At 41.8% G+C, this 12514-nt stretch overlaps 2 protein-coding genes across 3 annotated transcripts in view; one reads left to right on the top strand and one right to left on the bottom strand.

The window, feature by feature from the left end:
* The window catches only part of LOC141301195 (Fanconi anemia group A protein), a 29494-nt gene extending 26110 nt beyond the window's left edge, over nucleotides 1–3384 (top strand). For both annotated transcript variants that reach the window (XM_073831442.1, XM_073831441.1), the window contains one exon: nucleotides 3249–3384. In XM_073831442.1, the coding sequence (XP_073687543.1) occupies nucleotides 3249–3326 (78 nt within the window). In that variant the 3' untranslated portion in view covers nucleotides 3327–3384. The remainder of the gene's footprint in view (nucleotides 1–3248) is intronic.
* Nucleotides 3128–12492, bottom strand: znf276 (zinc finger protein 276). Its single transcript, XM_073831443.1, has 11 exons — nucleotides 12188–12492; nucleotides 10575–10845; nucleotides 10456–10502; nucleotides 10062–10382; nucleotides 9867–9951; nucleotides 9679–9762; nucleotides 8915–9019; nucleotides 8414–8489; nucleotides 8190–8307; nucleotides 5092–5191; nucleotides 3128–5016 (listed from the first exon to the last, which is right to left on the bottom strand). The coding sequence occupies exons 1-11, from the start codon at nucleotides 12291–12293 to the stop codon at nucleotides 4716–4718; spliced, it is 1614 nt and encodes a 537-aa protein (XP_073687544.1). The 5' UTR covers nucleotides 12294–12492; the 3' UTR covers nucleotides 3128–4715.
* Nucleotides 12493–12514: the final 22 nt, after the last annotated feature.

Below are 12514 nucleotides of genomic sequence, written 5' to 3'. Positions count from 1 at the left end.
TGCTAGAATAAAGCCGGAATACCGCGATAGTAAAGCTGGAATACTGCTGGAATAAAGCCGGAATACCGCGATAGTAAAGCTGGAATACTGCTAGAATAAAGCCGGAATACCGCGATAGTAAAGCTGGAATACTGCTGGAATACTGCTAGAATAAAGCCGGAATACCGCGATAGTAAAGCCGGAATACTGCCAGAATAAAGCCGGAATACCGCGATAGTAAAGCTGGAATACTGCCGGAATAAAGCCGGAATACCGCGATAGTAAATCTGGAATACTGCTAGAATAAAGCCGGAATACCGCGATAGTAAAGCTGGAATACTGCTGGAATAAAGCCGGAATACCGCGATAGTAAATCTGGAATACTGCTAGAATAAAGCCGGAATACCGCGATAGTAAAGCTGGAATACTGCTGGAATACTGCTAGAATAAAGCCGGAATACCGCGATAGTAAAGCCGGAATACTGCCAGAATAAAGCCGGAATACCGCGATAGTAAAGCTGGAATACTGCTGGAATAAAGCCGGAATACCGCGATAGTAAAGCTGGAATACTGCTAGAATAAAGCCGGAATACTGCTGGAATAAAGCCGGAATACCGCGATAGTAAAGCTGGAATACCGCGATAGTAAAGCTGGAATACTGCTGGAATAAAGCCGGAATACCGCGATAGTAAAGCTGGAATACTGCTGGAATAAAGCCGGAATACCGCGATAGTAAAGCTGGAATACTGCTGGAATAAAGCCGGAATACCGCGATAGTAAAGCTGGAATACTGCTAGAATAAAGCCGGAATACCGCGATAGTAAAGCTGGAATACTGCTGGAATACTGCTAGAATAAAGCCGGAATACCGCGATAGTAAAGCCGGAATACTGCCAGAATAAAGCCGGAATACCGCGATAGTAAAGCTGGAATACTGCCGGAATAAAGCCGGAATACCGCGATAGTAAATCTGGAATACTGCTAGAATAAAGCCGGAATACCGCGATAGTAAAGCCGGAATACTGCCAGAATAAAGCCGGAATACCGCAATAGTAAAGCCGGAATACTGCCAGAATAAAGCCGGAATACCGCGATAGTAAAGCTGGAATACTGCTGGAATAAAGCCGGAATACCGCGATAGTAAATCTGGAATACTGCTGGAATAAAGCCGGAATACCGCGATAGTAAAGCTGGAATACTGCTGGAATACCGCGATAGTAAAGCTGGAATACTGCTGGAATAAAGCCGGAATACCGCGATAGTAAAGCTGGAATACTGCTGGAATACTGCTAGAATAAAGCCGGAATACCGCGATAGTAAAGCCGGAATACTGCCAGAATAAAGCTGGAATACCGCGATAGTAAAGCTGGAATACTGCTGGAATAAAGCCGGAATACCGCGATAGTAAAGCTGGAATACTGCTAGAATAAAGCCGGAATACCGCGATAGTAAAGCTGGAATACTGCTGGAATAAAGCCGGAATACCGCGATAGTAAATCTGGAATACTGCTAGAATAAAGCCGGAATACCGCGATAGTAAAGCTGGAATACTGCTGGAATAAAGCCGGAATACCGCGATAGTAAAGCTGGAATACTGCTGGAATAAAGCCGGAATACCGCGATAGTAAAGCTGGAATACTGCTGGAATAAAGCCGGAATACCGCGATAGTAAAGCCGGAATATTGCTGGAATAAAGCCGGAATACCGCGATAGTAAAGCTGGAATACTGCTGGAATAAAGCCGGAATACCGCGATAGTAAAGCTGGAATACTGCTGGAATAAAGCCGGAATACCGCGATAGTAAAGCCGGAATATTGCTGGAATAAAGCCGGAATACCGCGATAGTAAAGCTGGAATACTGCTGGAATAAAGCCGGAATACCGCGATAGTAAAGCTGGAATACTGCTGGAATAAAGCCGGAATACCGCGATAGTAAAGCCGGAATATTGCTGGAATAAAGCCGGAATACCGCGATAGTAAAGCTGGAATACTGCTGGATAGGGCTGGGCGATAATTCGATAACGATAATTATCACGATATAGATTTCTTCGATAAAACGATAATGACAGTTCGATAAGCGCTCGAAAATGTTTACTCACTCTGCGTAACGCTGTGCAGGCATTTTGCACCCTGCACTTCTGGATGCCGCACGCCACGCAGTATATTTACAGCTACAGGGCTCTACAGTGCGACCATTTCACTCGCATTTGCTACTAAAAATTAGTACGTGCGACTGTAAAAAAAATATTTAGGAGCACCATGTGCGACTGACCCGATCAGAAGTAGTCTGAAACAAGTCACAACTGCGCGCATCTCCATTCAGATACAGCGGTGTTTCGTTTATGAATGAAACGTGCGTTTTCAAACGAATCTAGTGAAATGATTCAATTTCCCATTCATAAAGACAGACACTTGCTTTATTCCCGAATGAACCATCCGTTCAAACGAATCAAAAGAATGATATGATTCAGTAAATGAATCCGTGTCTTGGCGACACCTGCTGGCAGATCTGTTCAGTTATTTAAATCTTTAATATTTCTGTATTCAAAATTGTATATTTTAATAAACATTAATCCATGATTCTGATTGCACTCATGTCACCCCTGAGCCTCATTAAACATGAAAAGGTAAAAACAAAAGTAAAAAGCAAAATTCCCCTGTAAATCACTTTGAGGAGTCTAATATCACCTCGTAATAGGAAGGCTAATTTTTTTTATCAGAGTTTTGATTATTGTTTAGAATGTGCTCCTAAAATTTTACACAAGTGCTCCTAGCAAGAAAAGTAAGTGTAGAGCCCTGAGCCATTATATTTTTTATTTATATTGTCAGACAGCTAAAACATTTTACAAAATGTGTTAAATCAGCCGCACAAAGGGATAGGCATGCTGAAAAGATTAGTCTATTCTTACATTTTTGTTGAATGATAAATATACTTAAAAATCACTTTAACTCTGCATTTAGAGTCAGAGCCATGTTACAAAAGCTGTGTCATTTTTGCCATATCGCCCAGCCCTACTGCTGGAATACCGCGAGAGTAAAGTCAAAATACCATATTCTCGTAATATTTTGACTAGAGACAGAAGGATGAATAGTGGCTTGAGCTCTTCTGTATTGAGCCCGTAAACAAACAACAAGAAACACTTTGAACATGTAAAATTAGATGTATTTATTATACACACACACATTAAAACGCCAGCTTCATCTGTGATGTGTTAAATGATGAATCAGTAGCTGCCAGTAGATGTTCCTGTGTGTTTGTGTTTCCTGTAGCTGCAGTCTGAATACCAGCAGCTGGATTCAGAGATCTCTGCGGCGCTCGCCAGCTTCAGCAGCACACGCTTCACGTGAGACGCCCATCAGAACAACAGTCTTCAGAGCCGCCCACGCAGGTCACATGATCAGTAACACGTTCGACACTCTTCATGTTATCAAAGGAAAATAAAACATGCTGCATCATCTCTGACTGCTTTCATAGAAACACATTCAGAGTCTGTCATGAGCTTTGATCCAAACCCTAGTGAGCAAACCACAGCCATCAGCTGCGACTCCACTGCTGGACCAGTAAGATTTATAATGCTTTATCTGATCAAAACAATTGTAATATTGTAAAATATTATTTTAATTTAAAATGGCTGTTTTCTATGTGAATATATTTTAAAATCTAATTTATTCCTGTGATACAAAGCTGAATTTTCAGCATCATTCATTATGTCACATGATCCTTCAGAAATCATTCTCATATACTGATTTATTATCAGTGTTGGAAACAATTGTGCTGCTTAATATTTTTAAAATATATACTAATATACACTACTGTTCAAAAGTGTGGGGTCAGTACATTTTTATTCTTTCTTTTTTGAAAGAAATTAATATTTTTATTCCCCAAGGATGTGTTAAATTGATAGCATAAATTGACATTGTTAGAAAAGATTTATATTTTGAATAAATGCTGTTCTTTTTAACTTGTTATTCATCAAAAAATCCTGAAAGGTTAAAAAAAAAAACAGTTTCCAACATTGATAATTAGAATGATTTCTGAAAGATCATGTGACACTGAAGACTGGAGTAACAGATGATGATAATTCAGCTTTGCATCACAGGAATACATTACATTTGAAAGTATATTAAAATAAAAACCATTATTTTATATTGTAATAACATTTTGCAATATTACTGTTTTTTTTCTCTGTATTTTTGATCAAATAAATGCAGCCTTGAGCAGCAGTGCATCTGTCACACAAATTAAAGCCGCTCAGCTAATTACATGATTTATTATTAGATGAATTTGATGTCCTTATGCACAAGGAAATGTTTCTAGCATCAACTGTTAAATATATACATATGAATAAAACTTTAGAATATATAAAGCTTGTGTTTTCTCTTTGTGAACTATAGAAATGTGACTGACTGCTTTAATACAGTCCGATGTCTTCTTTCTGCTGCCTTCGCAAACTTTTGCAGCAGGAGCTTTGTTTTTCTTTCCTGCGTCTCTGTTTAATGCGACCAGATGTTCACTACAGATGCTCCAGAGTGAATCAAACTCCAGATTTCAGCGTTTATTGGCTCAAGTGGGCTGGATTTGTTTGGTGTCTAACCCTTGTCTATGACTCTTGGTTTGTGCGGCTCACTAGTGTTTGGAAGAGAGCTCTGAGCAGGTGCTGATGGGACTGCTGTGACCTCCAGATCATTGGAGATGTGTGTGTCTCCTCCTCAGCATCAGAGGAGACTCAGTGAGCGTCAGACAGAGCTGCGGTCGTTGAGTTTGGGCTGCAGGGCGTCCAGCACGCAGCAGGAGTCGCTCCTGGTCTGCTGTGATCTGGAGTCCGTGTGCTGAGCTGCGGACGCGTCTGGAGGAGCAGAAGTGCTGCCCTGCATGAGAGGATGCACCATGGACATGTGCACGTTCAGATTGTGCGCCTTCTCGAAGCGTTTGCCGCAGATCACGCAAGCGAACTCCAGGTCCGCCTCCGCCTTGTGCTTGGTCATGTGGTACTTGAGCGAGGCCCGCTGGCGGCACTGGAAGCCGCACACCTCGCACCTGAAAGCAGAAACACGGAGCGGTGAGGGCGAGCTCTGAGACGGCGCTGCTACACGTGACCCAGCTGATACTCACTGCAGCGGTTTGGCTCCGGAGTGACGCATCTGATGCACAGACAGGTGCTTCCTCTGCTTGAACGTCTGGCCGCACTCATCACAGATGTAGTTCCTCACCTCTGGACACAGAAAACACTTGCTCTGAACATCACAGCCGTCAGTCATCTTCTTACATTTTTGATTTTGCTATTTTTTCTGAAGAAAGATAGTCATGTATAGTGTCAAGTTACAGGAGGATAAAAATGACTTCATAATGTTATTTGTACACAGAGATGGGTAGCTCTATTAGTGAAATCTGTTGACTTCAGCAATCTTTGCTGCATTAATGTGCCAATGGTGACCATTCAAAAATGAGGAAATGGCACTTTTTTTCCCCCCAAAAGTTCCAAAGTGTCAAGAAAGTTTAAAGATATCTTAATGCTCTGTAAGATATTGGGTCTTAACATATTTTGGCATCTTTATTTTTAAGGCCCTGTATGATTTGGTTCCAGAGATACTGGAACTTGTTAAAATGTGTACATTTTCAGTGGGTCAGTTTGAAAAATATGAAAATACTTTTCTATTAAAGAGGAATGTCTGTAGAACAAATAATGTGGAAACTAGAGATGCATCTGGTTTGCTTCTGTCAACTGCATTCAACAAACCAGTCTGAGTGCTAAAAGTCCACTGATATGGTCAAGTTGAAGCACATTGGCTTGCTCTCTGTAGTCTTTTACTCAGATTCAACATCTGAATCAGTTTCAGGTATATTGGTTCATTTGAACAGTTTCTGAATGCTACAGTGTTTTTAAACATGCAGTATTGTAACATGTTTGAAACATCCTACTCCTCAGGGTAGTGTGGTTACAAGATTTACCTCAGCCAGATTCATCAGTACAATTTATTTTTATACAATTTGAAGCAGAGTCATGCTAAAGGACATTTGTGACCCTGGACCACAAACCAGTGTAAATTTGTCGAAATTGAGATTCTTATGTCATCTGAAAGCTGAGTAAATAAGCTTTCCATTGATATATTGTTTGTTAAAATAGGACAATGTTTGTCTGAGACACAACTATTTGAAAGCCTGGAATCTGAGGGTGCAAAACAATCTAAATATTGAGAAAATCCCCTTAAAAGTTCTTAGCAATGCATATTACTAATCAAAAATCAAGTTTTTATATATTTATGGTAGAAATTTTACAAAGTATCTTTACTTAATATGCTAATGATTTTTGGCATAAAAGGAAAAATTGATCATTTTGACCCATACAATGTATTTTTGGCTATTGCTACAAATATACCTGTGCTACTTGAGACTGGTTTTGTGCTCCAGAGACACGTTTGTCTGAATCACTGATAGTACCTCAAACATTTAGAATCTCTCACACTGGCTAATTCTGAACCCTAGGAAAATGGAATCCTGGGTAATCTCTCATTGAGGTCCTCGTGTCTCTGAGACTGAAAATTATGATTCCTAAAGAAAAGGTTATTAACAACTAGAGTCTGAAATCATATGGTGATATCTTTAATACTTCTTGAGTTATAGGCACGGAAACTTTGGGAAAAGAATATTTATGGCACTCAGAATGGTATGTTGACAGAAGGAAGCAAGATACATCTCTAGTTTCAACATTATATGTTCTTCAAACATTTCTCCTTAAATAAAAAGAAGTATCATATATTTTTTTAAACTGATCCACATTTGGTTTTGACCAATGAAAATGTGTGCCTTTTAATGATTTACATCTGAAGCCACATTGAAATCCTAATATCTCTGGAACTGAAACATGCAGGGCCTTAAAAATAAAGGTGCCAGAAGGAAAGTCTCTTAAGACCCAATATCTAAAATGGTATTAAGATAAATACTTCTGGGGTTACAGGCATGCAAACTTGTGAATGGTCACCATTGGCACATAATGCAACAAGGATTTGCTAAAGGCAACAGATTTGACTAATAGAGCTACTGATCTGTGTGTACAAATCAGAGATGATGATGCTGCCATCTTTCTGAAGTCATTTTTACCCCCCTGAAATTTGGCTCTGAATCTCAGCTCAAAATTGCCATTTTGAGCCCCTCTAGAAAATCGTAACCCCCTCTCAGTAAATATTCATCCATGACATTTAATATTTTGGCTTTCATCACTATACATGTCTATCTTTCCTCAGAGAAAATATTAGCAAAATCAAAAATTTGAGTTTTTGAAGTTTGTTCGATCTGACACAGAATGACCCAGCTACAGATTATATTTTCTTTGGCGATAGAGGAGTCAGTGACATTGATGTGTAGTGAGGCTTTAATGACATTATGCTCCAGGAAGTGACATCATTTGTGGTCATTTGCAAGCACAAACATCAGTATCAACAGATTTGGGGAATTCTGGGATGTTTTGTGGTGTTGGTTGGCTCAAAGTGGGGTCCACTAAACTATTCTAGGGCTCTTTGGTTTCTGAAATCCAGCCCTGGATTGCCACAGAATTTGTGACACATGCAAGGTAACTGTTATTCCCCAACTTTAGCTCTTCATGAACATCCCGTTCATGCTCTGGCTGTTGCAGTCCCCCGGATCCAGTCCGTACCCAGCTTAGATCATGGATCACCACCTGGAGATGACTTCAATAGCCGTGGATGTCAACCAGATGAGCTCCAAGGCGGATCATCACTAAAGACCCCGCCAACCTTGACGGCCATCGGCGCTACACCACAGGAACCTGATGAGTTCTCTACAATCAGACATTGGTACAAACTGTTGTTTGGTCTGGCCAGAGGAGAACTGGTCCCCCGACTGAGCCTGGTTTCTCCCAAGGTTTTTATCTCCATCTCTGTCACCTGTGGAGTTTTGGTTCCTTGCCGCTGTCGCCTCTGGCTTGCTTAGTTGGGGACGCTTTCCAGCGATATCGTATACTATTTGAACTGAACTGGATGATGATATCACTGAATTCATTGATGAACTGCCTTTAACTGAAAATTGATTATTGACAATAATGCGTTACTTACACACTATTGTGCTGTTTAAATACTGTGCAGTTGCTTTGACACAATCTGTATTGTAAAAGGCGCTATATAAATAAAGGTGACTTGACTGACTTGACTTGTTGTGTAAATGCATCATTTCCCAAAGGAAGGGTCCGGCGTTACCTGTGTGTATGAGTTTGACGTGTCTCTGCAGGTATCTGTCGATCATGAAGACCTTGTTGCATCCCGGATGTGGACACGGTCTCTCCCGCACCTCCTCGTGATGCTCCTTGATGTGTTTCTGCAGCGGGACACGTTCAGTGAGTTCACGTCATAATGTCAGTCCACACGTGTGTGTGTGTGTGTGTGTGTGTGTGTGTGTGTGTGTGTCAGATGACCATCTGTACCTTCATGCCGTCAGCTCCTCTGTAGACCGCCGTACAGCCCTGGTGAGGACATTTGTAGATGGTGGGCAGCTCCTCTCTAGTGACACAATCAAATCAACACAATCACTGAACGTCAAACACCATCCTCACGCTTGATCTGACTAGTTTGAGACTTGGTTCGTGCGAATCATTTCACTTCTCCTTTCTGCCTACTTCAAATCAGACAGAGAGGACATAGTGCAGCAAGATCACATTTATTTGAATGAATGAATGAATCTGCATCTGTGCGTTTTTTCTCTACAAGCAGTAAAGCCGTAAGTTTAGTCGCTTCAAAAACGGCGAGTTTACTTCCTCGTTGCTGAGAAGAAATATAATGTAGTGATTCAGTATCAAAGCTATTTTATTAATAAATGTGGCAGGGTACCACTAATAATAAGTTGCATTAAGTGGTTTAATACACCCCTTTCAGCCAATCAGAATGAGTATTCAGACAGACTACAGTATGAAAATGAGATTTCGTACCGCTCTGCCTTCATGTTGTTCTTCCAGCCAGGCTTGGGTCCAGGTTTCCTTCTGGCTTTGGGTTCCAGTGTCTTGGCCTCTTTGCTCTTTGAGGAACTGACACAACTGAAAGAAACGGATGCTTTAATTCTTCCTCATAAATCTGCCGTCTTTCTTCAGAAATGGACATTCTTACGGACATGAATGTATTAGACCTATCCGATCCAGTTTGTTTAATCACTGGCGAGTTGCACACCACTTTAGATCAACATTTGTGACCCTGGACCACAATAAGGGTCAATTTTTCAAAATTGAGATTCATACATCATCTAAACGCTGAATAAATAAGCTTTCCATTTATGTTTGTTAGGATAGGACAATATTTGGCTGAGATGCAACTATTTGAAAATCTGCAATCTGAGGGTGTGAAAAAATCATAATATTGAGAAAATGTCTTTATATTTGTCCAAATGAAATTCTTAGCAATGCATATTACCAACCAAAGTTTTGATATATCTATTGTAGGAAATTTACAAAAATTTTTTGCATAAAAGAAAAATCCATCATTTTGATCCCTACAATCTATTGTTGGCTACTGCTACAAATATACCTGTGCTACTGAAGACTGGTTTAGTGCTCCAGGATCACGTGTGTGTGTGATTGTGTGTGTGTGTGTGTGCGTCTGTGTGCGTCTGTGTGCGTCTGTGTGCGTCTGTGTGCGTCTGTGTGCGTCTGTGTCTCTGTGTGGGTGTCTGTGTGTTCGCTGAACTCGGTGTATATTTTACCGCTTGTCCGTGTTCAGATCTGAGCTGTCTTCAGATGAGCCGCTCTTCCTCCTGTCCTCACACTCCTCATCACTCAACATGTTCCTGTAAACATTCAACACTAAGCTGACTCAGAGTGTCTTCTGCTTCACTAAGAGATCGTTCTGGTGTTGTTGACGTCATCTGCGTGTTTAACGTGTGTGATCTACCTGTCCGAGAGATCACTGTCCGCGTCGTCTCCGTCCGTCAGCAGCGGTGCGACTGAAGTGGCCGTCTCCTCACAGGACTGAGCGTCTGAAATATGAACGACACTCGTCACGTGAGGAAGATGCCACTCAAGCACAAGCTGCCTTTGTGAACAGAAGAGCAGCCTTGTACAAAATAACCGGACTGACAGGACTCACCTTGTGTTGTCGCCGCAGGAGCGCCGCTGTGATTCTGAGGTTTGGTCGTGACGCTGCTAGCTCTGGACGCCGCCCGCTGCTGGTCTCTGTCCGCCGTAGCCCCGTGGTCACAGTGAGTGTCAGCGGCGGCAGGTCCGGCTCCGCTGGTGTCCATCAGGTAAGAGTGACCGTCCACACAGCCCCACAGCACCTTCAGAGCCCCTCCACACTGGCCCTCCAGCACCTCCTGCAGGTCGGGGCAGGAACGGCAGCCCTCCGCGTGACCGTGAGCCCAGGACACCAGACCGTGCAGACAGCGTCTGTCTGATGTGATGTGTGACCCTAACAGGAGACCAGACGAATAAGACACGAACACGGAGCAGAAACTGACACACATCTGTGAACATGTACTCACGGAACAGAGCCATGTCTTCCTGAGACGACGGACACTCGCCGCTGCTCCTGAAGGAGACCACAGGAGTGTTATTGCGGGACAGAAGGGCCGTTCTCTCGATTTGACGGGACGAGTCTCACCTGTCTCTGGAGACGGGCGTCAGGTTGACTCTGTTCCTGAAGTCCAGCAGGATGCTGTGGCACTTGTAGAACTGAGCGTGGCAGCTGTTGCAGATGAACGGGGACAGACTGGGGTCTCTGTTCATGGGGATCCCCAGGAGCTGCTGGAAGTCGGTGCAGAAGAGCGGATAGACGGCGCAGGACTCGCCCTGGAGCCGAGCGAACGCCTGCCGCAGACGCCGCGTGGAGAACTTGCCGTGACAGAGTCGACAGAAGCCGGTGCTCGTGCGGCCTGGACACCAGAGAGAGGTCAAAGGGCAATATGTAACCCATCAGTGATGATATTAGACAGTTCAACTACAGGAAACTGAAGTGCTTTTACTCAGAGACGCATTTCAAACCATCACAGCAGACCGAGCCAGCAATAACTTCAGCTGCCGTTTTAATAAAACACCTCTTCTTGGATTTAACTCTAAATTAAGCTAGATTTAAAAAAAAAAAAAAATTAAGTTGGCTTGAAAAAGCCTGATCAGAAAATGTGAAAAGGTTTTTAAAAGTTTTAGAAATGTTATGGTTTTCAGTCCAAAAAAGATTAAAGTTTAAAGTAGTTTTAAGGCTTGAATGTTTTGAAGGCAACAGTCTGTCAGATGAATGGAAGGATACATTTATAGAGAGCATGTTTCTAGCCTGATTAGCATGTCACTAACATGATTCTAGTTGCTAGGCTTGGATGGATATTTATTAGACACATCTAATAACTAATATGTAGCATTTTCTGCACAGTGTATTGCATGCTTATTGTATAATCTTAGTATTTTCACAGTTTGTATGAGAACATTAAAAAAATTTGTAATTTTCTTTGAAAATTCTCTTTTGTTTTAAGTTTCATAACATTTTTATCTCACCACAAGGAGCATTTGTGGAAACCAAATAACTTTCCTCCACACTGAAAATGATTATTCTGTTTGCTGGTCCCCTTTAACTTCCATTAAAATTTAAAAAAAAAAAAAAATAAAAACTGCGGTGCATGTCAATGGGCTCCAGAAACTTTTTTTTTTTTACATTCTTCAAAATATCTTTTTATGTTCCGTAGAATAAAGAAACTGGTGGCGATTTGGAACAGTTTGAGGCTGAGTAAATAAAGCCAGAATCTTCGTTTTTGGGTAAACTATTCCTTAATAAAGACACTGCACTAAAACCAGTGTTTGTGAAGGACAAGACTCATTTTTGTGAATTTATGAACTGTACTAACTATAAGTGAAGCTTTAAAAAAGACCTGACATGAGCCCTTTAATGGACTAATCACAGCAGTAATGGTTAGAGTCATGGTGTTTAGTCCACTAGATTGACTAGTAACGAGAATAAATCTAAGGAAAGATGGTAAAAACACCACACAAAGCTGCTTCTGCCGATCATTTATCTGACTGAACTGATGCTGAATTAAACCTGTCACAGAATGACACTCTAGTCAAACGTTTCTCCACACATTTCTCCAACACTAGTTGCTCTCCACTCAAGGCAGCTGTTGAACCATGAGCTTCAGGAGCTCAGTCAGTGAATACACAGAGACTGAATGACAGACAGCAGTCAGAACAGCTTCATCATCATCATCATCATCCTCATCCTCATCTCACCGGTGTCGTCAGGTGTGCCGGTCGTGTGTTCGTCAGTCTTGGTTCGGTTACAGACTCGTTTGCTCGCTCTTCCTCTCCGCGCGTGTCGCGCCGCTCTCTTCATCATCTTCTTCTTCACTGATCAGCGCTTCATCAATATCTGACTATGACTCACACACGTCAATCATCTCATCAGCGCGCGCTCTGCAAACCGGACTTATACCGAGTCTTCTTCGATTAATGGCACCGTTAATTGCAAAAATACGAAACGATCAAATATTTCATGAAAACACGACGGTGCAATACACGACCGGAAGCTCTCTGGTGTCAACATAATCACCGGATGTG

This window comes from Garra rufa, chromosome 25, assembly GCF_049309525.1.
Source record: "Garra rufa chromosome 25, GarRuf1.0, whole genome shotgun sequence".
NCBI classification, from domain to species: Eukaryota; Metazoa; Chordata; class Actinopteri; order Cypriniformes; family Cyprinidae; genus Garra; species Garra rufa.
Note: the sequence above shows the minus strand (reverse complement) of the source record. Positions and strands in the feature narration are given on the sequence as shown.

Bases quoted from the DNA above. Each gene is read 5' to 3' on its own strand.
- znf276 (XM_073831443.1), bottom strand. From the start codon at position 12,293: ATGATGAAGAGAGCGGCGCGACACGCGCGGAGAGGAAGAGCGAGCAAA. The intron at 10,503-10,574 runs GTGAGACTCGTC...GGTCTCCTTCAG, and splicing joins ACGCCCGTCTCCAGAGACAG to GAGCAGCGGCGAGTGTCCGT. The intron at 5,017-5,091 runs GTGAGTATCAGC...TTCTGCTTTCAG, and splicing joins TCCGGAGCCAAACCGCTGCA to GTGCGAGGTGTGCGGCTTCC.